This window comes from Culex quinquefasciatus, chromosome 2 (genome assembly GCF_015732765.1).
Source record: "Culex quinquefasciatus strain JHB chromosome 2, VPISU_Cqui_1.0_pri_paternal, whole genome shotgun sequence".
NCBI classification, from domain to species: Eukaryota; Metazoa; Arthropoda; class Insecta; order Diptera; family Culicidae; genus Culex; species Culex quinquefasciatus.
In genome coordinates, this window is record NC_051862.1 from 91751460 (window position 1) to 91774112 (window position 22653).

Below are 22653 nucleotides of genomic sequence, written 5' to 3' on the forward strand. Positions count from 1 at the left end.
TGTAAGTTTGGCAAGCTGTCAAACTGTCAAAGAGTTGGAGTTTGTTTTTTTGTTGTCATAGTCTAATACCTCCTTTAATATTTTTGGAAAACTGCACTACTGAAATTTTCAGATAGTTTTTCGTTGAATTTCAGTTAAAATTTGTATGGAGCTGTCAAACTTTGCTGAAATTGAACAAATCAGGAGTGCAGAATCCAGTAAATTTAATCTATCCACCAACTTTTAGTACAATCAATTTATTTTACTAAGATTTTAAGAAAAAAATGTGTTTGTACTTTAGAATGGATTTAGCTCAATTATAACACGAGAGCCTAAACAAACGTCAAATAACAGCACCACATCGAAAAACGACGTTTGAATTCTAGAGTAAATTTTCAAAACAACCTATCCCTCATGGGTTTCCTATGCAGATAGGACCTTTTGAAAATTTAATCGAGAATTCATTGTTTTTCTCGAAATTTGTACAAATATGTAAATTTATCGACATAACCATGCAAAGTCAAATTAACCCCGAGTAGGCCGCGGGTAATCGGCTCCCCTCTCACTAACATTTACACTCAAGATCCTCTGTAATTATTAATCAAATGTAATTACAAAAGCCGACTCGGTCCTAACCAGGTCCCAGAACAGATTGTCAAGGGAGACAGATTGGTCGATGCAAAATAAATTGGCACTGGCAACGTATGTTTTGCGCTTGCAACACTGCCAGTTTTGCTGGACGTGAATGGCGGTTGGTGTCCAGCGCGTTTGGTGTCCAAAAACATTGGCCAATCTGTTTGCCTTGACAATCTGTAGGTCCCAGTACCAAAAAGGACATAATAAAAATAATTTTATGAAAAAAAAACATGCAAAGTCTCTTCATTGATGTTCAAATATAAGTTTTCTAAATAGTTTAATAGATTTTAAAATGCTTCGAACCAAATTTCACCCTTGGAAACTTAACAAATCACTTTAAATGTCACATTTTTCGATTTTCGCATGATTGTTAAAATATGTAGTTATTATTTTAACATTTTCCCTCTGTTCATATTGTTTGTCAAAATGCTGATATGCCAACATTAGGTTCCAGATGGAAATACATGCTGTTTCCCTCTTACTTCTTCCAGGGAACAACATTGTTGGAGGGTTGGAAGAGTTTTTTTCGTTCTGAACTATTGTACGATCAGTACCTAGCTGGACTCGGTCACTGGAAACGACCGGCGGCTCAGTGACCGACGAAATAGGCGGCGGGCCAGATGCGGGCATAAAAATGTCAAAATCTCTTCCCCCCTCACTTCGTCTCACCATCCAGCTGCAGCTTTGTTGACAAACAAACGGAGCACGCGGTCGCATGATGGCGGCATCGAGCCAGAATAAGGGGTGATCATGTGATTAAAAATGAAAGTTTTTTCAAGAAAAATCATATTTTTCCGACCGAATAAAAAAATTGCGAGCATGTTCAAACAATTATTCCTGATGTCGGAGAAGTGATAAAAAAGCAAAATGTTAATCCATAATTTTTCTATAAATTGATTTTTTTCACTCCAACTGGGAATCCCTAGGTCTATCCACGACCGTTTCCAATGACCGTGAGAAGATGCCAGAAAATCCAGCTACGAGCTAAATCCACAATACAAATTTTTGAACAATTTCTTCTGGCGCGTTCCCTCCAAGTTTAATCCAAATCGATGAAGGTCGGGTCTAAAAGTATTCTCGGTTGACCCGGGAATACCTATCTCAAATCCAAGTTTAAAATTACGGCTCAAATTTCTAAAGTGTCAAATGCTGTGTGAATTTTAGATAATTTGCCCTTCGCTCTGCAACCCGGACAGCCCCACGTTCACGCTTGCGCCCCTCGCTAGGCAACACGCGCTGGTGGGCGCAACCCGCTGCCGCCAATCCCCTCGGCAGGTAAAATTTCAAACAGCTGTCAGTTTCAGTGTAACCGTCGTTTGTTTTCGACACAAAAACACACGCACACATCGGCAGCTGCAACCTAAACTTCAATGTGGAAACGAAAAACAAGCAACGCGTCGTCGCAAATCACCCAGCGAAAAGTTTTGTTTTTAGCGGCGAATTTCGCGGAATTAAGAGGAAATTATATCGTTGGGATAGTGATTAGTGAGTGCGCGGTGGGATTAGTAAAGATTTAGTGAAATTACGTGCGAACCAACCGGATTAGCGCTTGGTTCAAAAATCAACAAGAAAAAGTTCCGGATTTTGGCGGCTGGAGAAAGGCAATCGAAATAATGACGCCAGTTGCCGCGGTAGAATCGCCGCTGCGGCGATCCGACGCTTCGCGACTCTTCCGGACGCCCCGGGCCGTGTCCACGGAGGTAAGCGCCGGCGCGGCCTACTTTGACCAAGAGTAGAGTTCGTTCTCCCCTTTCCCCCTTGTTTTCCAGTTTGATTCTGGCTTGCATCATTTTGCGCATGGCATCCTGTTCTAATTGGGTGGTTAAAAGGGAATTTCTTGATTATTCTTTGCTTTCTTCCACCCCAACAGGAGGTGAACGACGATGAGGCGGAGCGGAGACACCGGCGGTCGGCGGCGTCCCTCGACGACAGTTCCGTGTCCGGCGGGGCAACCGTCGAGGACAACGAAAACATCAAAATGTGCCTCCAGCTGTACTCGGATAATGTGAGTAAATTGGGGATTTTTTTGAATTTTGGACAGTGCTGATTTAACCCTCGACTGACATATATTTTTTTCGATTATTTATTCCGTGCATATTTCGCAGTAAAAAAACTAACACGATTGTTTTACAAAAGAACAGGGGGAGTTGTACAAAACCTGAAACTAAATTTGCATTGGCTTGAAAATCATAAAACAGTGACCTCTACAAAATTACGCGTTGTTTGATTGTATTTAAAAAAAGATTGCTAATTTGTCCAGGCGCGGATGGCAATTTTGATAAATAAATAAATTTAGAGTGATAGAATTACTTTCAAGTTATACAGAAAAATATTATCAGCAATAGAGATAATTTGTTTTGTTTTTTAGTTGAATGCAATAATTTGCTTTCTTAAAATTTAATTTTCTTCAGAAAATGTTTGTATTTACTTAATAAAAAGAGTCGAAATAATCTTTATAAAGAGTTTGTTTTTTATAACTTATAAACACTAAACTTTTACCATCCGCTTACCGGCTCTGAATAATTAATTTCTTTTGAATTTTGAGTAATGTTGCAGGCCAAGGATTGATACCTAAGAGCATGCAATGGCACTGACCTTGTTGCGTGCTCGTCGGTTGACGTCCACGTAAGGAACATCCTGGAAGGAGCGTAACTAACTACATCCGTAGTTCTGTTAGATCATCCGAATTATCTTGATCAGAACAGTATAGCTCTGGTTCCTTGCGAGTGTCCTATTTTCTTACCTCCACGTTGGCTTGGTTTTCATGATGACCTAGCTGGTGGCCTGTGGAAACGGATCGTAAACCTTTGACCACCGCGGGTCAGAGTCGAGACGGCTAAAAGAAAGGGGCGCGACAATGTGGGAAAGAGAAGTAATTTGTGATTGTAGACGGTATTGTTTCGATTCGCAGTATGTTGAGTCAACTGCTGTGGATGTACCTGAAGCATCGCACAACGGGGTTTCTCTTCTTTTCATTCTCAGCTACCACCTATCTCCTATTTTTATTTTGCTCTACTGATTCTCACTTCTTCATTCATTCTTCTATATTAATCATTTGATTTTGATTTTACTAACTTTTGATTCTCTTATCTCTCAAAGCTTTTCCACTCTTTTTTACCAATTGATACTGCTGTAACAAACTTTGTTTTTTTCCTTAAAAATATACTTTTCCTTAATGTACTAGTAATATCAAGTCTATTTATCATTCGCCTAATCTTTTTTGATTTTATTGCGAATTTATTTATTTGAATAATTCTTTATCTGTCCTTTAAATTATCATTACTATAATCTTAGCTTGTTTTGTATCTCTTTTTATTAACTATTGTCTAATTTTACATCTAATACATCTAGCTTCTAATTTTTATTCTTTAAAATACGATCATCATTCTCTTATAATTGATTCTTGATTTTTATAAAATAAATTCTATTTTACTGTCTATTGTTTTCAATCTTCACCTTTTTTTCAAACAAGTAAGGTTTGAGCCCTTACTCAATTTATGGAATGGTTAAAGGATTAACACAAATATTACTATTGTATTTTTGGTAAACTTTTATAACATGCTTAGGACCAAAAATTGTAACAAAACACCGCGACAAAAGAAATAGCAACATATAAACACGACTTAACACTAGGAAAGATTTCAGGAGAAAACAATACACAGTAAAATAACAAATAGTTTTTCAATTCAAACTAAAAATTAAACAGTTTTTGCTTTAATGAAAGTTGATAGGCACACAATGAATGGTTAGGCGCTTATACTTACATCAAACCCTACGTAATGTACCACCCCCGGCCGAGTTAAAATGCGTAACCGGAAAAGAAGGTGTGCATGCCTGGCACGAACACTCAAAGCGTGTTCTAGCGTGCTGCTCGTACTGACTCAGAGCAAGGGTAAGATGTAGGTGTAAGGGCAGTGCGTGTTCGTCGGGAACCTGGTGCATAAGATCGGTCAAGGCCCGTTCTTACACTGAAAATTGCGAATTGCGAATTGCGAATTTTGAGTAATGTTTTTTAACCTTATTTATTGATTATGGATTTTATACTGAATACATTTATTACAAAGTTTCAGTTTTTAATCTTTTGAATCATATCAACTTTTCCCTTTTTTCATTAGGATGTAACAATAATGATTATTGCGGCTTGTACCCGTGGGTACTTTGCTCAAATAACAAATTTTAGGTGGGATTTAACCCCTAGTAAGACACTTTTTTCTAAACTCAGTGTAGGAACTGTTTGGGGGAAAAAATAAAAAGATCAAACATTCAAAGATCCTCATACATTCAAAATCCAAAGTATCCAAAGATTTCCAAAGTTATTGAATGCAAAATTTTTAAAAATTCAGATTAAAATAAAATAGAAAATAAATCTTAAATTTCTTTATTAAAAAAAACATGAAATTTAAAATATCCGAAATTTTTATATTAAAAAAATCTGAAATTCAATAATCCAAAAATATAACAATTGCAAAATTTCAAAATTCAAGACCTTAAAAACTTAAAATGCATACATTTTAAAATTCTAAGAAATAAAAATTAAAAACAATCAAAAAATCTAAAATTTTATCTCTGAAATGCTTAAATTTCTAAATTTAATATTTTAAGAAAATTTTAAAATTCAAAATATCCGATATTTTTTAATTAAAAAATGTGAAATTCAATATTCCAAAAATATAAGAATCACAAAATTTCAAAATTCAAGAATTTAAAAACTTAAAATGCATAAATTTAAAAAATTTAAAAAATAAAATTAAAAACAATCAAAAATTGAATCTCTCAAATGCTTAAGTCTCTAAATTTAAAATAAAAAAAACGATAATTAAAAAAAAATAATATTCGAAACTTTTAAAATTTAAATAATCTGAAATTCAATACTCCAAAACATTCAAAATTCAAAAATTTTAAAGCTTAACATGCATAAATTTTAAAATTTTATTTTTTGATTCAAAGCAGTAAAGAAATCTAAAATATAATGTCTCAAATTCCTAAATCTATAAATTTAAAATAAAAAAATCTGAAATTTAAAAATATTAAATATGCGAAATTTTTAAATTTAAAAATGATGAAATTCAATACTCCAAAATTATAAGAACTCAAAAATTTCAAAAATCAAGAATTTAAAAACTTAAAAAGCATAAATTTTAAAATTCTAAGAAATGAAAATTAAAAACAATCAAGAAATTAAAATTTTAATCTCTCAAATGCTTGAACTTATAAATTTAAACTTTAAAAAAATCTTAAACATAAAAATTAAAAATATTCGAAATTTTTAAATTAAAAAAAATTGAAATTCAATGCTCCAAAAATATAAGAATAGAAAAATTTCGAAAAGTCTAGAATTTAAAAACTTAAAATGTATAAATTTAAAAATTCTAAAAAATGACAATTAAAAACAATCAAAAAATCAAAAATTTAATGTTAACAAAATGAAAAAAACCAGGGCTGTGGAGTCGGAGTCGGAGTCGGAGCCGGAGTCGGTGGAGTCGGGTCTTTTTGGGGACCTGGAGTCGGAGTCGGAGTCGGAGTCGTCAAAACTCTAACAGCTGGAGTCGGAGTCGGAGCCGGAGTCGGCTAAATTTTTAGAGCTGGAGTCGGAGTCGGAGTCGGAGCCGAGGATTTCTGATAACCCGGAGTCGGAGTCGGAGCCGGAGTTATCTTAAATTCAACAAAAAATATGTTTTTTTTATTGTTCAGTATTTCCTATAGAACAGGCTAATTTTCAAAACATCTTATATTTTTATTGATTTATCAGATGCCATTGTGTTTTTGAAGCTTTTTATTGTGATTGAAAAGGTCTAATTGTGTTATTACACTATAATCACTAAATGATAACCTCTTACCCAAGTATGTAGTATCATAATTTAAAAAATAATTTAAAAAAATATTGGTTATGTAGTCAGACATATCTAATTGATTTTTTTTTTTTTTTTTTTTTTTTTTTATTTATTTTTGATTTTCTCTTCCATTTACATTCATTCAGTTAAAATATTATTGAGTGTCCAATCACAATCGATGACTTTTCACCTCAATTTTAAATACTAGCAACTTTCATTTATTCATAAAATATTGTAGCTTTCGCTATTCAGTGATTTCAAATGTAGGAGGTCCTACATGTACAAAAGGGAAAAGGGATACCTTAAAACTAACTTATAAACTATATAAAGAGCGGATCAATGCAGCTGAAGACTGCAATGATTTTTGTCGAAATGCATCAATTATCTTATTGGACATAACATCCAAAGTGTCAACTTCGGCTAATTGATGAAGTTCACTGGTGCTGAACCAGGGAGGAAGTTTCAGAATCATTTTCAGAATTTTGTTCTGAATCCTCTGAAGTTTTTTCTTCCTGGTTAAGCAACAGCTTGTCCAGATCGGCACAGCATAAAGCATGGCAGGTCTGAAAATTTGTTTATAAATTAACAGTTTATTCTTGAGACAAAGTCTAGAATTCCTGTTTATAAGTGGATACAAACATTTAATATATTTGTTACATTTAACCTGGATACTTTCAATGTGATCCTTGTAAGTAAGGTTTTTGTCAAAAGCAAGTCCAAGATATTTCACTTGATCCTCCCACTTTAAATTTACCTCATTCATCTTTATAATGTGATGACTTTTGGTTTAAGAAAATCAGCCCTTGGTTTGTGAGGGAAAATAATAAGTTGAGTTTTGCAGCATTTGGAGTAATTTTCCATTCTTTCAAATAAGAATTGAAAATATCCAAGCTTTTTGTAATCTTCTTGTGATGACACGAAGGCTTCTACCTTTGGCGGAGATGCTTGTATCATCAGCAAAAAGTGATTTCTGACATCCTGGGGGCAAATCAGGCAAGTCAGAAGTAAAAATATTGTATAAAATTGGACCCAAAATGCTTCCTTGAGGGACGCCAGCACGTACAGGTAGTTGATCAGATTTGCTGTTCTGATAACATACCTGCAGAGTACGATCCGTCAAATAATTTTGAATAATTTTCACGATATAAATCGGAAAATTAAACCTTTTCAATTTCGCAATCAAACCTTTATGCCAAACACTGTCAAATGCTTTTTCTATGTCTAGAAGAGCAGCGCCAGTAGAATAGCCCTCAGATTTGTTGCTTCGAATTAAATTTGAAACTCTCAACAACTGATGAGTAGTTGAATGCCCAAGGCGAAATCCAAACTGCTCATCAGCGAAAATTGAATTTTCATTAATGTGCGTCATCATTCTATTAAGAATTATTCTTTCGAATAATTTACTAATAGATGAAAGCAAACTAATGGGCCGATAGCTTGAAGCTTCAGGGATTTTTGTCCGGTTTCAAAATCGGAACTACTTTGGCATTTTTCCAACTACTGGGAAAATATGCCAAATCAAAACATTTGTTGCAAATTTTGACCAAGCTACTTAAAGTTGCTTCTGGTAATTTTTTAATTAAAATGTAAAAAATGCCATCCTCACCAGGGGCTTTCATATTTTTAAATTTTTTGATAATAGATTTTATTTCATTCAGATCCGTATTAAAAACTTCATCTGATGAAAATTCTTGTTCAACAATATTCTGAAATTCTATTGAAATTTGATCTTCAATAGGACTCAAAACATTTAAGTTGAAATTATGAGCACTCTCAAACTGCTGAGCAAGTTTTGAGCTTTCTCCCCATTAGTTAATAGAATATTATCACCATCTTTTAAAGAAGGGATTGGTTTTGAGGTTTCTTAAGAACCTTTGAAAGTTTCCAAAAGGTTTGGAATAAGGTTTAATTTGTTCGACATCTCTTGCGAACTTTTCATTTCGCAGGAGAGTGAATCTGTGGTCAATAACCTTTTGCAAATCTTTTGAATTCGCTTCAGTGCAGGATCACGAGAACGTTGATACTGTCTTCGGCGAACATTTTCAGACGAATCAGAAGCTGAAGATCGTCATCAATAATGGGAGAATCAAATTTGACTTGGACTTTAGGAATAGCAATATTCCTAGCATCCAAAATTGCATTAGTTAAAGATTCCAAGGCTGAATCAATATCAGCTTTGGTTTCTAAAACAAAATCATGATTTAAATTATTCTCAATATGATGCTGATACCTGTCCCAATTAGCTTTGTGATAATTAAACACAGAACTATTGGGTCTGGTAACTGCTTCATGAGAAAGTGAAAAAGTTACTGGAAGATGATCAGAATCAAAATCAGCATGAGTCACTAAAGGACCACAATACTGACTTTGATTTGTCAAAACCAAATCAATTGTTGATGGATTTCTAACAGAAGAAAAGCAAGTTGGCCCATTCGGGTATAAAACCGAATAAAGACCAGAAGTGCAATCTCTGAATAGAATTTTACCATTGGAATTTACTTTTGAATTATTCCAAGATTGGTGTTTGGCATTAAAATCACCGATGATCAAAAATCGAGATCTATGCCGAGTAAGTTTATTCAAATCCCCTTTGAAATAATTTTTATTTTCCCAGTGCATTGGAAAGGCAAATATGCAGCTGCAATCATAATTTTCCCAAAAGAAGTTTCAAGTTCAATGCCCAAACTTTCAATAACTTTTAACTTAAAGTCACGTAACGTACTATAAGTCATACTACGGTGGATAACTATTGCAACTCCACCGCCATTTCGATTCATTCTGTTATTGGTTATAACTTTATAATCTGGATCACTTTTCAAATAAGTGCCAGTTTTTAAAAATGTTTCGGTTATAACAGCAACATGCACGTTATGAACTCGTAAAAAGTTGAAAAATTCATTTTCTTTCGCTTTTAAAGAGCGAGCATTAAAATTCATAATATTGATGGAATTACTTAGATCCATGATTAAACTTCAGGGTAAGAACAACATCATTCGCAAATTTTAATCCAATCTGGATAGCTTCCATCATGGATGTAGCATTACTCATTGTTTGAATCAAACCAAACAGTGAGTTTTGCAAAAAAGTCATTTTTTCAAACGTAACATCGCCGAGATCAGAAGATCCCAAAGCGTTGCCAGCAGAAAAATTTTCAAATGAAATTTGAGGTACCTGCCCAATTTGAAAATTGGTAGAGGATTTAAAATTCGTGGATGAACCCGAACCCGAAACGACGTTGGCATAAGAAATACCATTAGTGTTACCTAACTTTTCCATGGTAGGGGTATTGTTCGAGTGAGACAGCACGAACGTTTGATTTAAAGATGCAGGTACAACCTGACTTTGAGAAAATTTCGGTTTGGATTTCGGCTGATGCTTAGCACGAGAATCCAAAACCTTTTTTCTGATGGGGCAATCCCAGAAATTTGATTTGTGATTTCCACCACAATTTGCACATTTAAATTGGGTGACTTCTTTCACGGGACAATTGTCCTTGTCGTGAGAAGAATCCCCGCAAACCATGCATTTTGGAATCATGGCGCAATGATCAGTACCGTGACCGAATGCCTGGCAACGCCGGCACTGGGTCAGATTCTGGCCATTACCGCCATGTTTCTTAAAATGCTCCCACTTTACCCGTACATGGAACAAAAACTGAACTTTGTCCAAAAGTTTCAAATTGTTGATTTCATTTCTGTTGAAATGAATCAGATAAAATTGTGAAATCAAACCAAAGCGAGAAATATTCCCGTTTGATTTTTTCTTCATTGGTATTACTTGGGATGGGGCAAAGCCAAGCAACACCTTAAGTTCGTTTTTGATCTCATCCACCGACAAGTCGTTGGAGAGACCTTTCAGGACCGCCTTGAATGGACGAGCATTCTTGGTCTCATACGTGTAGAAATTGTGTTTGTGGTTTTCAAATAACCAACAAAAGTTTGGTGATCTTGTAAAGATTCCGTCAACAAGCGACATTCTCCTCTTCGACCAAGCTGGAACGAAACCTTCAAATTGCAAGTTTCCTTGCAATTCTTCAGTTGCGTTCGAAAGCTGGCCAAATCGGAGACGGAAGTCACTACAATTGGCGGAGCCTTTACTCGTTTCTCGACGGCAGAAGGCTCAGTACGAGGAGAAGGATCCTTGTCAACAGTTTCGGATAAAACACCGAAACTGTTTGCCAATGGAATTGGAGGATTGACCTCACTTTCAGAATCAGAATCAGACCTCGGATGAGGCTGTTTTCTTTTTCTGTTTCCGTTAGCCGGCTTAGCGTTCAAACGCTTCACCGACGTAACGATCAAATCTTCAGAAGATTTGCGTTTACCTTTGTTTTGACGCATTTTGCAAGCAAAGTTCTCTTAAAAGATGGCTTCGTTTGTAAAATACAACAAAATTTCAGGTGGGGTTAGTCTTGAAAAGACTGTTTAGAATTTTGGAAAGTAACTCAGGTAGTCTTTAAAAAGACTGTGAATTTTGTTTGAAATAACTCTGAGCTTAGGTAGTAAAAAATACCGCAGCTCTAGTGTCCGTTCACCTCGAAGGTTCGCAAGACACTGATATCTAATTGATTCTTGAATGCTTCCTTTTGCCTATATTTATGTGCCCTTTCAATTCAAATTTGACCAAATTTCATCCAGATATTTCTAAAAAAAAAAAAAAAAAAAAAAGTACACACACAATCATCTTTTACCCCGATAGGATATGTCTTGGTACGAGGTACATAAAAATATTAAAAATAGTAATCACTGTTTTTGCAAATCGAAAAAGAGTCACTGACAGTTTAACTTTTGTAACAAATAATCAACGATAATAACAATCTCTTACTTGGAACTCAACATGCGCATTTTGTTTATCACTAAGTACAAGAAAATCAATATGTTGCATTTGAATAATTGAAACTAACAAAAAATATCAAAAGAAGTTGCAACAAATTTTGAATTAATCATTGATTGTTGATGTTGATTTTAGTTAAACTATTTTGATATCGTTGCAAAAAAAAAAACAAATCTCAAGAATTCAGAGTAAAGTGAACTAATAAAAAAATTTATAGAACAAAATGTAGGATTTTAATTTATTTTTCAAATATTATACAAAAAACAAAATCAAAATATTATCAACTGGTACGAATTTTCTCATACTGTATGTCCCACGCCAATATGACGAAAGGTGATAATCATTGCATAACAATGTACCTTAAAAATTAAATATTTGTGACCTAGAAAATATTTTACTTGTGGATATTTGTTTTTTATTATATTTTAAGTTTTTTCATATATTTCGATGGAGGCGCAAGATCATTCATAAAACTTCGTTTTAGGTGAAGATTCACGAAGTATCGTGCGCCTCCTTTTTAAAGTATATAAAATTTTAAAATTTAAATAAATTAAAAATGTCCAGGGTAAAATATTTGCAGGCCAAGGATTGATACCTAAGAGCATGCAATGGCATTGACCTTGTTGCGTGCTCTTCGGTTGACGTTCACGTAAGGAACATCCTGGAAGGAGCGCAACTAATTACATCCGTAGTTCTGTTAGATCATCCGAATTATCTTGATCAGAACAGTATAGCTCTGGTTCCTTGCGAGTGTCCTAATTTCTTACCTCCACGTTGGCTTGGTTTTCATGATGACCTAGCTGGTGGCCTGTGGAAACGGATCGTAAACCTTTGACCACCGCGGGTCAGAGTCGAGACGGCTAAAAGAAAGGGGCGCGACAATGTGGGAAAGAGAAGTAATTTGTGATTGTAGACGGTATTGTTTTGATTCGCAGTATGTTGAGTCAACTGCTGTGGATGTACCTGAGCATCGCAAAACGGGGTTTCTCTTCTCTTCATTCTCAGCTACCACCTATCTCCTATTTTTATTTTGCTCTACTGATTCTCAATTCCTAAAAATATACTTTTCCTTAATGTACTAGTAATATCAAGTCTATTTATCATTTGCCTAATCTTTTTTGATTTTATTGCGAATTTATTTATTTGAATAAATTCTTTATCTGTCCTATAAATTATCATTACTATAATCTAAGCTTGTTTTGTATCTCTATTTATTAACTATTGTCTAATTTTACATCTAATACATCTAGCTTCTCATTTTTATTCTTTAAAATACGCTCATCATGCTCTTACTATTGATTCTTGATTTTTACAAAATAAATTCTCTTTTACTGTCTATTGTTTTCAATCTTCACCCTTTTTTTTTAAACAAGTGAGGTTTGAGCCCTTACTCAATTTATGGAATGGTTAAAGGATTAACACAAATATTACTAATGTATTTTTGGTAAACTTTTATAACATGCTTAGGACCAAAAATTGTAACAAAACACCGCGACAAAAGAAATAGCAACATATAAACACGACTCAACACTAGGAAAGATTTCAGGAGAAAACAATACACAGTAAAATAACAATTAGTTTTTGAATTCAAACTAAAATAAAACAGTTTTTGCTTTAATGAAAGTCGATAGGCACACTATAAATGGTTAGGCGCTTATACTTACATCAAACCCTACGTAATGTACCACCCCCGGCCGAGTTAAAAGGCGTAACCGGAAAAGAAGGTGTGCATGCCTGGCACGAACACTCAAAGCGTGTTCTAGCGTGTTGCTCGTACTGACTCAGAGCAAGGGTGAGATGTAGGTGTAAGGGCAGTGCGTGTTCGTCGGGAACCTGGTGCATAAGATCGGTCAAGGCCCGTTCTTACACTGAAAATTGCGAATTGCGAAAGTTTTGTGTAATGTTTTTCAATTATATTAGGTACTTGTTTATTTTATATTGGATACATTTATTACAAAACTTAAATTTTTGGTCTTTTGAATCATATCAACTTTTCCCGAAGATATATTTATTAGTATGTAACAATAATGATTATTGGGGCTTGTTCCGGTGGGTACTTTGCTCAAATAACAAATATAAGTTTGATTGGATGTAACAGAAGCTGGCTATCCGCATTTGAATTTTAGATGGGATTTAACCTGTAGAAAGACATTTTATTCTAAACTCAAAGCAGGACCTGTTTGGGGGAAAAATAAACAGGTCTAACATTCAAAGATCCTCATGCATTCAAAATACAAACTATCCAAAGATTTTCAAAGTTATTGTAATGCAAAATTTTTAAAAATTCAGATTGAAATGAAATAGAAAATAAATCTTAAATGTCTACATTAAAAAAAAAAAAACATAAAAATAAAAATAAATTTTTCAATTAAAAAAAACTGAAATTCATTGATCAAAAAATAAAAGAATTGAAAAATTTCAAAATTCAAGACTTTGAAAACTTAAAATGCATACATTTTAAAATTCTAAGAAATAGAAATTAAAAACAATCAAAAAATCTAAAATTTAATCTCTGAATTGCTTAATTTTCTAAATTTAAAATTTAAATAAACCTGAAATTTTAAAATTCAAAATAGCCGATGTTATTTTAATTAAAATATGTGAAATACAATATTCCAAAAATATAAGAATCAAAAAATTTCAAAATTCTAAAAAATAAAATTAAAAACTATCAAAAATTTCAAATGCTTAAGTCTTTAAATTTAAAATAAAAAAAAAACTAAATTTAAAAAAATATATCCGAAAAAAAATCTGAAATTCAATACCTACTCCAAAACTTTCAAAATTCAAAACATTAAAAACTTAACATGCATAAATTTTAAAATTTGATTTTTTATGGTTAAAAACAATAAAGAAATCAAAAATATAATCTCTCAAATGCTTAAATCTATAAATTTAAAATAAAAAAAATCTGAAATTTAAAAATATTAAATATGCGAAATTTTTATATTAAAACAATCTGAAATTCAATACTCCAAAAATATAAGAACTCAAAAATTTTAAAATTCAAGAATTTAAAAACTTTTAAAAATTTTTAAAATTCTAAGAAATGAAAATTAAAAACAATCAAGAAATCAAAATTTAAATCTCACAAATGCTTGAATTTATAAATTAAAAATTTAAAAAAATCTGAAATTTAAAAATTAAAAATATTCGAAATTTTTAAATTACAAAAATCTGAAATTCAATACTCCAAAAATATAAGAATAGAAAAATTTCAAAAATTCTAGAATTTAAAAAACTTAAAATGTATAAATTTAAAAATTCTAAAAAATAAAAATTAAAAACAATCAAAAAAATCAAAAATTTAATGTTAACAAAATGAAAAAAAAATTGTTTGGCTTTTCCCTCTGCTTTACTTGATCCTAACAAAAAATAATTAGTCCATACAAGATTCTGCGTTCTGGAATTCCTTCTCATGAGACTTACCTGGATTTAAAATTTAACTAATGGATTTTTAAATCAATTTTGAAAAATTAACTTCGCGGCTCTCCTTGACAGCAAAGGTCAAATTTACTTGACAAATTGTTCCAAGGTAAGTTGACTGGCCACAACCCAGATTGGTCCGGGTTCCCCCCGGAATGATCCGTAGAAGGAACATTGGCAGTACCGTATGAAAATGGAGTGATAACAATAGTAACGACCGCCGCGCTCACCATAAATACGATGACCGGTAGTCATGGTAACAGCTTGGCTTACTGTGCGTACCTCCTAGTCAAGCACAGTTCCGAGTAATTCGTGCAGGCGAACAGATGTCCGTAGAGAAAGTTAATCCGTGTGAGAGTGAAAATGGAATTCATCGATTTAGATTCCAGTGCTGACGAAATAACGGCGGAAAAACTGATCCAGGCACAGGCCAACTTTAGCAAGATGAACGAAGGCAAGGATAGACTCGTCAAGCAAAAACGATTTCCAAAGGCAGTGAATCTCCTTTAGCAATGCATATTAGTACACTATGCCTTTTGACATTTCTAGACATGACAGACAGGATGAAAATTTGAGCTTTTGAAAATTGATAGGGCAAATAGGCATACTTTTCCATCGCAATGGATGAGAGTACAATCTTTTACTGTAATAAAACATGATTTTTTCTATTCTCCGTTTGTGAATTCAAAGTTGTAAAGATGATGAGTTTTTTAAGTGTTCATGAAGTGAATTACAGGTCTATAGAAGATGTGACTGGAGAAATGTTGGAATATATTCTTTAACCTTTGAAAAATCTATGCAGAATGGAGGAAAACAAATCCCAGACACTCAAATCTGAAGTCCGTGACTGGGAAGTGGATTTCTAAAACGTTTAGTGGAGAACGCAACCAAAACAGAAGCAAACATTGTTATATTTTCTTCTATTTCATTTTCTCCTCTCCCCCCGCAGAAACTAAGCAAAGACAACGCGTGGTCGGTGACGATCATCGACGCCTTCTCGAAGCTGATGTCGCGCCACTCGAGCTCGCTGCACAACTTCCAGGTCGCCGGTTCGACGCTGGAAGCGTCGACGAAGGTGTACGGCCTGCGCGTCGACTCGGTCCACACGGACGTGATGCGGATGTGCTCGGAGCTGACGCGCCAGTCGGCCCGCACGATGGACAACAACCGGGACGGGGGAGAGGATGAGGACGACGAGGAGGGTGGCGCGAACAAGGAGAATGACACGACGGTTGGAGGGGGTGGGGGTGAGGGTGGCGGGGGAGCGACACAGGAGAAGGTGAAGAAGAAGCGTGCCCGGAAGCACGTCAGTACGATCACGAAGAACAAGGAGACGATCAACGCGGCGTTGGACACGAACCCGTTCACGGATCCGTTCTTTGCGAAGTTGAACTCGGTGGTGGGGGATGTGAACAGTTCGAGCCGGTTGATGCAGAACATTGTTCCGACGAGGGACGCCGAGTTGCTGCTGAGGATGGATTACAACTTTTGGGACGATTCGGAAGCTCCGGAGTTGGAGCTGGAGGTGGAGGAGACGTACGACAACTGCGAGCTGACCACGGCCACGATGTTCAACGTGAACCGGCAATCGCACAAGCTGCACACGATGCTGGCCGGATACGTTATTACGGACGCCCCCGCTGAAGATGACGACGATGACGATGCTGCCAACCAACTGAAGGACATTCAGGACGCCCGGGTTCGTGACGCCGAGGACGACATGCACCCGAACAACCGATCCGCCCTGGAAGTTCAGTTTGATATTGACGCCGAGGTGGAACCGATTCCGGTCGGAGACGCGTACATTATCGATTACGCTTCGGCGGACGCCATGGGTGACGCAGGTGCCGACAACGACGACGAATTCAACGAGGAGGATCACCTGGCCCTGCAAAACTGCCGCGGCCTCAAGCGTAAGACCGTCGTCATCGAGGACATGCGGCCGATCGATTCGTCCTCGATCAATCTGGAATATTCCTACCGCGCCCTGGACAACATCTCCCAGTTCTGGGCCGGTCCGTCCCACTGGAAGTTCAAGCGCTCGAAAGGCCCGTCCTCGCTGCGCTTCAGCACCGTAAGCGGAGGCGCCGCCGGTCCGGATGGCAAAGCCACCAAAGGCAAACCGACGACGCGGAAGAAAAAACGCTTCGATGAGCACGTCATCGACGACATCATCAGCGTCGAGGAGGACCTGTTTGTGGCGTATAATCCACTTCGGCCGACGATCAAGAACATCACCCACCAGAAGAGTATGATCTGCAAAAAGTGGGACTCGAAGAAGCTGAAGCTGCCGACGGATTACCACCTGGAGCGGAACCGGTTCGACGTGAACGCGTACGCGCGCGGTTTGAAGGTGCGGGACTTTGATGCGGCGCCGGAGCCGGATCTGCCGGTGGACGACGAGTACGACTATGGCAATCCGGTGGACCAGAACTACTGCAGCAGGGTGATGGTAAGTGGAAGTGGGGTTTTGCGTTCTTTATGCGGATTTGGGGGGAAATGCAGAGCAAACCAAGCTGCGCATTAAGTGCGCCAACTGTGATGGAAACCATACCGGCAATTACCGTGGATGTGCGCGAGACAACGTCTTACTTGAGAGAACTGGGAATATTATGCAGTATTTAAAAATGCATTGATTCTGCGCCCGAAATATGTGCTTCCCTAACACCGATGTAAATATCAAATACTACAGGATACAAGCGATTCATATTTCTGCAAAACTCACTTATTAGTTTGACAGTTGACACATAGATTATTCTCTTTTTTTCATTAAATCTTTCAAATTTCAATTTTGGTCTCATACCGACAATATTTCCATGACATTTTGCAATTTTGTTTTGCTAATTATTGTAAAACATTTAACAAGTGATGAGCTTTTCGATTGATTGCGGTTGTGTTGCCACTAAAATTGAAGTTCAAGCTACTTTTCCTTAAAATAGTATATTTTCGAAGTATTTCCGGCGGTTTCTGTTGGTTTGACTTTGTACTTCACTGGCTAGGATTACATCATCTGCTTCTTCACGGTTGCATGTAATGAATCCTCCTTCTTGAAAGTCACTAAATGTTTATTCCGATACCATAATCGATAATTCAATGTTTAGTTTCCGGTCTGCAATTTGAAATTTTTAAAATTTTGTTGAAGTTTGAAAATAATTCAATGTAGATTTCTTGACTTTTTTTGATAAGGTCCTATAAACAAATGTAAACATTGAGTGTATCCCGCTTACTCCGATGGACTTTGACATAAGGTGTGAAAGGGATACACTCAATGTTTACATTTGTTTATAGGACCTTATCAAAAAAAAGTCAAGATTTGAAGTATACTTACTAGAGTGTTTCATCCAAACAAAAAAGTTCTCAGAATCGGGCAAACCGAGGTTCCCCTAGTAGAGGATACCCAAAGGGACTCTCATGCCAAATATCAGCCCATTTGGTTGAGAATTGGCCTGTCCCCAGCGGTTCAAAGTTTACATGTAAATTACTATGGGATTTTTATGGTTTTCGTTCAATCGTTCCTACAGGTCTGGGGACAACATGGATTCACTCGGAATAAAGACAGGTGTGTAGGGGATGGTCCAATGAACAAATTCCAGAAGGAATTTGGGTTGTCCATTCTGTCCCCAAGGTGCGCATTGGATCGACGTCCGGTGTCTCCAGAATCAACGATTCACCCTTCAAATGTACGCATTGTCCTTAGTATGCTATGACGGCTAGCTGAAAATTACGACGCCCCATCTCAGACGGTGAACACGTGGCAGAGCATTCACTCAAGTTTTGGCTCAGAAACATACTTTAAAGTAATAAAATTATAATTTTTGATGTTCCTGTAACAATTTGTACTATTCCAAATTACGTAACACGTGATTTTGTAATAAAAATGCAATCTATGCTTCTCCACGTATTACTTACATTATGTTAATAGCGGCAAATCTTGTAATTAGTTTGAAATCAGGTTTGCCGAGCAACTAGGTACTTAAAGTTTACGTCCGTGTTTGGGAAGTGCATTTTGTGATATTGAATTTTTTTCGTAAAGGATCATGAAATTCACGCTGAGGGATGCATTTGAAAAAACCTGCATTGTTTTAATACTGTTTCTTTTTATAATTATTCACAAAATATTTGGACTGTTCTTCCGCAGAACGACGCCGGCGAAGACGACGCGGACCACCAGGGTGCGGGCGGATTCGGCGACGCAGCCGCCGACGACCATCACACCTTCGACGACCTCGCCGGGCCCGCGTCCGTCTCGGGCGGCGGCACCACCCTCAACACCAGCCTCGACTTTATCCCCACCGAATTCCAGGGTGCGCCCGATAAGGTGAGAATCAAACAAAAAGTGAAGTTTTATCAAATTTTAATGAGGATTTTTTTTTTGTTCAGGTGGCCAAAATCAACATTGCGTACGCGAAAACGGCCAAAGTGGTGGACATGAAGCAGCTCAAATCGTGCTGCTGGCGGCTCATCACCGAACAGGTCTGCGCGACCCAAGCCACACCCAGCGAAGAAGGCGGCACCACCACCACCAGTGAAGCACATTCCGGCAAGGCTCGGTTTTCGGAAATCTACCGCGAGCTGCCCCACATCCTGTCCAAGACGATGAGCGAGAACATCTCCAAGTCGCTGGCGTTCTACTCCGTGCTGCACCTGAGCAACGAGCGGTCACTGCGGCTCGTGCGGCAGGACGACCTCGAGGACTTTCAGATATTGGCGCCGGTGTAGAGGGCGTAGAATTGCGTAGATTAAGCACCTGATTTGGGTTTCCGCGAATGAGGAGAAGGCCGGCTGGTTGCCTGTCTGGGTCGTGGGCGAGCAAAGTTTTACAATAAGTAACATGTATAATAGCAAACTGTTGATAGAGTATTAGTTTTGTAAATGCTGCTGTCGGCGTTGTTTCCCTCGGATGGAACGGAAAAGAAATTGTCATGAGGCCACTGGAAGAAATTGCGAGAGGTGTCAATATATTTTGAACTATTATCATATTTGTCGAACTTGAGGATTAGGGGAAATATACCCATTCTAATCACTCTAAGCCATTCGACCAATTCTCATCACTTTTGCTGTTTTCCGCTATTAAATCAACATTTTCAGATGTATCAACAATGGAGAGTTGCTTGCTCACTTTTATTTGAGCTATTTATTACTTTGGAACAGTCAAAAACGCTTTATGAAAGCTGTAATTCATGATCAAAGTGCTGACAGGCCGATAATAGAAATAGGCTGAGAAAGGGTATAGTTCCCCTACTTCTGGAGCTTCGAAAATCCTTTTAACGATATTTAATTCTTTAAAGATTCACTAATGTTTATTTCAGGGCTGCGAAGACGGGCGATTTCGGCTCTGACCCCGACTCCGACTCCTACTCCAACTCCAGGTACCCGTCTCCTCCGACTCCACATCCCTGGTTTATTTACATGAATGCAAGAATTTGGATGACATTTGAATGCAACATTTTTGTTGGAGATTTAAGCTGTCCACTTGTCTGTGGTAGATTAGTAAACAAGAAGAAATGAGTAAACGCCCTTTAGCGTGTAGCTCAGCATCTGTCACATCTTTCCACTCTGCTGTTACCACTCTCGAATATAACTTTGACAAACGTACACGCGGTTTTATTTCCACTGCCGCTCCACCTTTTACAGGTTATGGGCCTGTTCGAACGCGTTTGTTCGAGTTAAAAAAGTTTTCGCCGCGAGTTTTCGGAAGTTTCGCGATCGAAATGTCCACGGGCGGGGACGGAGCTGATGCTCCCGGGCGCGCTGCCACAAAGCAAACCCTGTCGAATCTGCCGCCGATGGAGCTCCTGATGGGCCGTGAAAACTGGCCGGATTGGAAGTTCGCTGTGCAGACGATGTTGGAGGTTGAAGGCCTTTGGGACGCAGTTGAACCGGCAGAAGGCGCCGTGGTCGACCCGGTGATGGACAAGTTGGCCAAGGGGCGGATCATCCTCATGGTCCACAAATCGAACTTCCACCACCTCAGGGGGGTGCAAACGGCGAAGGAAGCTTGGACGAAGCTCGAAAATGTCTTCGAGGATTCCGGATTGACTCGACGGATGGCGCTAATCAACAAATTGACGTCGACAAGGCTGGACAACAGCGAGTCGATGCAAGCGTTTATGTCCGACATCCTGGAGGCCGCACACCAGTTGCGCGGAATCGGCTTTGACGTGACGGACGAGTGGGTCGGATCGTTCCTGCTCAACGGATTGCCAGCATCGTATCGTCCAATGATTATGGCCTTGGAAAATTGCGGCCAAGCAATCACAGGGGATCTAATCAAGACGAAGCTGCTGCAGGAGGTGTCTGTTCCGTCGGAGGGGGCCGCGTTCGCAAGCAACAAGCAGCACAAGAAGTCGACGAAAAGCCACCAGAGCAATCCACCCAGCAGTCACCCGAGCACATCCAAAGGACCGAAATGTCGGCGATGCCACAACTACGGTCACATCGCTCGTGATTGCAAGATGAAGGAGCCGAAGAAGGACGGAAGTGCTAGGTGCACCGTGTTGTCGGCACTCAACGAGGAGGATGACAACTGGTACTTTGACTCCGGCGCATCGAACCATTTTTCGAAGTCGGACGCGATGCTGGAGGATCTTCAGCAGTATGGAGGCACCGTGGTTGCAGCCAACAGAGGGGCGATGAAGGTCGTGGCGAAGGGGCGGATGCAGCTCACCCCGAAAAGTTGCCCGAATTCCCCGATCGTCGTGAATGACGTGCAAGTCATCCCGGAGCTGTCATCGAACCTGCTGTCAGTCAACCAGATCGTGAAGCGAGGCTGCACGGTAATCTTCAACTCCGCTGGAGTGAAGGTGCTGAACTCGGACGGTGACGTCATGGCAACTGGAACTCGTTACCGGGAGCTGTTCAAGCTCGATCTGCGATCGCAGGAAACGAAGAGCGCACTCGCTTGCTCGTCTGCGGTTGGTCTCGAGGTCTGGCACCAGCGCCTGGGACACCTGAATTTGCCGAGCGTTCGAAAGCTAGCCAGTGGACTCGCCAACGGGATCAAGATCGTCGGAGCCGACAAGGAGGACTGCAAGGTGTGCCCGATGGGGAAGCACACACGACAGCCGTTCAACAAGAAGGGTTCGCGCGCTACCGGGATGCTCGATGTGGTTCACACCGACATCTGCGGACCGTTCGAAGTACCATCTATGGCTGGAAGCAGATACTACATCCTGTTCGTGGACGACCGTTCCCGGAAGATGTGGGTGTTCTTCCTGAAGACGAAGTCGGAGGAGGAAGTCTTGAGAACTTTCAAGGAGTTCCATCTGATGGTCGAACGCCAGTCCGAGCGCAAGCTGAAGGTGCTGCGAAGTGACAACGGGAAGGAGTACGTGAACAACGGTATGAGAAGCTACCTGAAACAGCACGGCATCGTGCACCAGACAACGAACCCCTACACCCCAGAACAAAACGGCATGTCCGAGCGCGGAAACCGCACAATTGTTGAGCGCGCTCGATGTCTACTGTTCGGAGCTGGACTGGAGAAGAAGTTCTGGGCGGAGGCCGTGGGCACAGCTGTTTACCTTCTCAACCGGTCTCCCACGCAAGGTCACGAATCGATGCCGGAAGAGGTTTGGACACGCAAGAAGCCGGATTTGTCGCATCTGAGAATCTTCGGCACCAAAGCGATGGTCCAAATCCCCAAACAGAAACGACGGAAGCTGGACCCGAAGTCGCACGAGTGCATCTTTGTCGGCTACGATGAACACGTGAAAGGGTATCGGTTCTATGACCCGCAGTCACGGAAAGTCTTCAGCAGCCGCGAGGTCCGCTTCATCAACGAAGGCGTACTGGAGAAGCAGGAGGATCGACGTCAAGAGCAAGTGGTGCGGCTGGACATCGAACCGTACGTGCCGCCGACAGCAAGTGGTTCGCCGAATCGCTTTGTGGAAATCGACGACGCCGCCGAGAACGAGCTGGAGAATCCCGACACGGACCGTGTCCCGGA

The 22653-nt window shown here is 38.7% G+C and overlaps 2 protein-coding genes across 2 annotated transcripts in view; one reads left to right on the top strand and one right to left on the bottom strand.

The window, feature by feature from the left end:
• Nucleotides 1–22653, bottom strand: part of LOC6053441 — a 769747-nt gene that overhangs the window by 369181 nt on the left and 377913 nt on the right. The window lies entirely within an intron of this gene.
• LOC6044701 (condensin complex subunit 2) lies at nt 1994–19582 on the top strand. Its single transcript, XM_038253400.1, has 5 exons — nt 1994–2315; nt 2486–2620; nt 15655–17157; nt 18844–19023; nt 19086–19582. Exons 1-5 carry the CDS (start codon nt 2229–2231, stop codon nt 19422–19424), a joined length of 2244 nt encoding a protein of 747 aa, XP_038109328.1. The 5' UTR covers nt 1994–2228; the 3' UTR covers nt 19425–19582.